A 5,113-nucleotide genomic window follows, 5' to 3' on the forward strand; every position below is an offset into this window, starting at 1 on the left:
TTTTCAAAAATAGCAGACCTACAAGCTCGTATCGCGCCACTCGGTGGCGCGATATGAGCTTGTAGATCTGCTATTTTTCAATAGCTAAAGCATAACATGATGCCAACACCAAAATGGGTGCCCACTGCCCGGTCAGAATGGGTTAACAGAGTAAATTAATGACAGCTCAAAATGTTCCAAAGATAAAGGTTATTACACCTATAAGCTCCATAATCATGATCATTATGCAAGTAGGCCACAGCATTATGGCTTAATGGCTACAGTACAGTACAGCCAATAAAAGATTATAAGGGAGGTCAGTAAGGTTTGTGTGTGTGTGTGTGTGTGTGTGTGTGTGTGTGTGTGTGTGTGTGTGTGTGTGTGTGTGTGTGTGTGTGTGTGTGTGCGCGCGCGCATCGTGGTTTTATTCAAACGCAAACAAAGGCTACGTCTTATAATGCAAGCATTGGGGTTGCGATAACTTGGCCATTACATTATGATGTTTCATTTTCATTTTCTTTTCTTTTCTTTTCATTTTCTTTAACCCTAGAACCAGAGAGGGATTAACCCCCATGAGGGCCCCTGGGCCTGTAATTTATTTGGGGCCCCCATAGCGTGCGTGCGTGCAGAATATTCAGGATATATATATTTTTTATCACAATCAAAAATGGCCAATGAAGGACCTCAAACCCAGTACTGTGCAGTCCAGTTTCCCTGATGGGCCTGTGAGAGCCAAGGGCCCCTGAGAGCCAAGGGCCCCTGAGAGCCAAGGGCCCCTGAGAGCCAAGGGCTAATTTGGCTATAGAACACTTGCATCCTTTCTGTCAAAACATCAATCATTTTAACCCGGGTATATGTTACCCAATGTAAAATATTCCCAAAAATCTTTCTTATCAATATATTGAAGTATTATTTAAAAAAGAGTGTGGGGTGTGTGGAACGTGTGTGTCGAATTTGAAGTCGGTGGGGCGAACGGTTCTCGAGTCCTCGAGAATAGGGAATAAATAAAAGACCAAGTATAGAGCCAAGGCCAAGCTTACTAAGCTATAGGTAAACACCTATAGCCTAGGCTACGGGTATTTTTATAGCTAAAGTTTATCTTGTCCACACGGAGACGCATAAACAGAGTTGCCAGAGTTAAAAAAAAGATTTGTTTATATGGGCCGTTTATAAAAATAGCCGTCTCTGTGTGGACGGGGCCTAAGTATTGAGAGTTAAGTGCAGGTAATACACATCAACACGAAAGTAATATTCATATACAAGACAATGTGTAAACAAACAAAACATGAATTCACACAACACTGATGATAGTACTGTCAAACAAGTTTATGAAACTATCTATGAAATCTATGGAAAAGTTTACACATGCAATTTTATACAATATGTAGTGGGGAGCGTTGCAGACAGAAGAGTGACCCTTGCCTTAACCAATGATTGTCTTGACAGGCATCCAAGTACTAGTACAGGTACAAGTGCATTTGTACCTTTCAGAGATCTCTGTATGCAATCACAGCACAGCAACATGATAAATGTCTGTGTCTGTCCTTTGCATATTCCAAGTTCCATCTTCTATAAATGGTGCACTGCATGGCAGGGTCCATCAGATGAGCATGAATGCCCTGACCCCTTCCCCCCAAAAAATGCAAATCGCTGACGTTCATGTCTGAAAATCTACCTTTCAACAGGCCAAAGGGAGAAAAAACTATCGGTCCTCTTTATAACCCCCTTTCTTTTTTCCCCAACCTATACCTGTTTTTATATTTTTTGGTGATGATTTTGATTTTTCATGTCATGATTATGAATTGAATACCCAGGACCTGAATGTAAATAACCACTGAAACTATAGTTAACTGTTCTGTTTACATTTCTGCCTAATAAAGTATTCAATCAATCAATCAATCAATCAATCAATCAATCAATCAATCAATCAATCAATCAATCAAAGCAGTGCAACCCATCCTGTTCAGATTGAGAACACAAATCTCACAAACTGTGAGATATTCCCTCAGCTTGCTCCTTTGCTCTGTGTTAGGGACTTCGGAAAACTGTTAAAATTGGTACATGATAAGTCCATATTATTGTGTTGACATATAGGCCTACTGTGTGTGACACACAGAATTCTGCAAATCCATTCTCCGTACCCAGCGAAAAACACCAAATAATGCATGCAGGGCAGAATTAGGACGATACCCACTCATAATCAAAATAAAAAAGAGAGCACTTAAGTTCTACAACCACCTAAAAGAAAGTGACCTAGATGCACTCCATAACAAGGCAGTCACACACAGTGAAACTCTAGAGAGATGCCCCATCAGCCATCTGGCCCTGGAACTCCGGGCACAAACACAAACAGAGCCACGAGATAGAAAACCCATTGGACTAAACCATAAAAACAGAGAATACACAGTGGCAGAATACCTGAGCACCGTGACCGACCCAAAACAAAGAAAAATCTTAACTAGGTACAGACTCAGTGAGCACAGTCTCGCGATCAAGAAAGGCCGTCATAGGCAGACCTGTATCCCGAGAAAAGACAGACTACGCACCCACTACTGCACACAAAATGAAGTGGAAACCGAGCTACACTTCCTAAACATCTGTCCATTGTACCAAGACATCAGAGACACATACTTCCCACAGATTAGAACCACACACGGAGATTTTTAAAACATGACCAATGACAAAAAACTCCCATATCTGCTGGGCAAAGTACAACAATGTGCAAACACAGCAGCAAGATTTGTGAGTTGCTGTGATAGGAGAAGGATATCAAATGGAACACAACCACCCTAAAGACTAATCATTGTGTATATTCCTGCACTATACCTGCATCGAGTGATCTTGGTACATAGAATTTGATCTATTGAAGATTCTGACCTTCAAATGTACATCATTTTTGTTTTGATTGTATTGCTGTATTGTTGTATTGTTCTTTCTGCTTTGGCAATGTAAACGTATGTTTTCTCATGCCAATAAAGCCCTTTGAATTGAATTGTGTGTGTGTGTGTGTGTGTGTGTGTGTGTGTGTGTGTGTGTGTGTGTGTGTGTGCGTGCGTGCGTGCGTGCGTGCGTGCGTGCGTGCGTGCGTGCGTGCGTGCGTGCGTGCGTGCGTGCGTGCGTGCGTGCGTGCGTGCGTGCAACGTCATATAGTGCTGTAAATATACAAATCAGAATAATATTGTATTTCTGTACCAAATCCATTGTTCAAATTATGTTATTCGATAATAATTTCACACTTTAGCAAGCTGTGTCTAAACAAGCCCATTATCTGCATGTTTTATGTTTTATTTGAGTTTATACATTGTGGATTCAAGACATGTATTCTGAATGCAGAGTATGTACATATAACCCTCTGCTCTTTTTGTATATAAAAAAACAATCCATATTCTAAACAAGAATAAGGACTGATTATTATATTAATTATTTTAAATACTATCCGATTGGCACCAATCCTAAAACAAATGATGTACAACTTCAAAATTGATTCACATTTATAATTAATTCATTCATTGTGTGGCGTATAATAAGTTGAGCAATCAAAATGACCGTAGACATATTTTAATACTTATTTATAATTCACCTAACTGCAACCATTTGTAGGTATAATACATACATGCCAACAAAAGACATGAAATCGCAACAAGACACTCCAGGTGCATGTTTTCACAGGATTCATCATTACCCTATAGTAATTAAAAAAGAAAGAAAAAACTAACAAACCAGTACTTAAAATTAAGGAAACACTTTTTGTTTGGACCGACATACATTTGACAAGAATTTGCGTATTTCTTTAGACTGCACTCCATAAATGATGGGGTTTAGGCTGCCAGGGATGATGTGAAACAGAATGGCTGAGAGCTTCCTATAGTCTGACAACTCTGGGAAACGATGAAGAGCAATGATAAGCATTCCAGATAAAAGCATAATCATGTATACAGACAGGTGAGTGCTGCATGTCTTCAGGGCTTTAGTGTTCAAACTCTTGTTGTTACTGGTCAGGCAAACAGCTGTGATCTTAGTGTAGGTGAGAGCTACACCCCCTATAGATGATGTAAAAAGTACCACAGTGAAAGTGAGCCCATAGACATTATTGATAAAAACGCTCTCACAAGAAAGTTTGAACAGTGAAGCATTGTCACAGAAAGGGTTTGTGATCATGGTCCTGCATCTGTTCAGCCGTATGGTTAAGCCAAGGAGAATACCCACCAAAACACAAGCTACACCCCACGCAGACACAGTCAGCTTAATCAGCATTTTACCACTCATGATGGTGGAATAGCGCAAGGGATTGCAGATGGCCACATACCTATCGAAAGCCATTATCATTAGTATTGTATGAGAGGTTGTACCAAACATGTGCGTACAGAACGCCTGGACCACACACTCATTGTAACTGATGAGGCGCTCAGACGGAGGCACCAGAATGTCTCTGAGCAAACGAGGTACCATTATAGTGTTACCAATGATATCATTGATTGGCAGGTTGCAAAAGAGAATATACATGGGCTGGTGAAGGCTCTTTTCGATGCCAATCAGAACTACAATCCCCACGTTGGCAAACATAATAAACAAGTAGGAAACAAAGAAGAAGATAAAGACAGGGACCACAGATTTCTCTGTGACCTTTAACCCCTCAAGCTGGAGTACGAGGCTGTTGTAAGTGTAGTTTTCCATCGACCTAAAACAAGAGAGATGACACAGTTATGACTCAAAACAGTTACCCAAGGCACATAGTCACATATTGTAGAAGATAGTAGTCTCCTGTTAAAGTAAAGGCAAAACATAGAAACTGAAGAGAAGGATTCTACTTTGGAGAAATACAAAACAAACATGTTGACAGTTTTAGAAGTACATGCAGTAGTGAGTAGTCAGACCATGTTTAATTAGTACTCAAGGTTAGTGTGAGTTGCAAATGCACAGATCTGGGTTTAAAGCTCACAACTCTTCTATCCACTGCTATGAATGATTGGCAGTATCTACTCTAGATATTTTGACTCCATGATAAATTAAAAAAAAAAGAAAAAAACATTTTGCCTTTAGTATGAATGGTGACGCTATAAGGTTAGGAAATTACAATTACTTTGTCTACAAAAATCAATGGAAAAACCAAGAAAGCAGCATCACTCAATAGGCC

The 5,113-nt window shown here is 39.9% G+C and overlaps 1 protein-coding gene across 1 annotated transcript; it reads right to left on the bottom strand.

Moving 5' to 3' along the window:
* Window positions 1–3,711: 3,711 nt before the first annotated feature.
* Window positions 3,712–4,662, bottom strand: LOC310853680 (olfactory receptor 4E1-like; the record flags this gene model as incomplete). The annotated part of the gene is made up of 1 exon (XM_083758075.1): window positions 3,712–4,662. Exon 1 carries the CDS (start codon window positions 4,651–4,653, stop codon window positions 3,712–3,714), a length of 942 nt encoding a protein of 313 aa, XP_083614201.1. The 5' UTR covers window positions 4,654–4,662.
* Between the last annotated feature and the right edge of the window lie 451 nt (window positions 4,663–5,113).

The sequence above is a fragment of the Protomyctophum parallelum genome (assembly GCF_964188405.1).
Source record: "Protomyctophum parallelum genome assembly, chromosome: 1".
Lineage (NCBI taxonomy): Eukaryota > Metazoa > Chordata > Actinopteri > Myctophiformes > Myctophidae > Protomyctophum > Protomyctophum parallelum.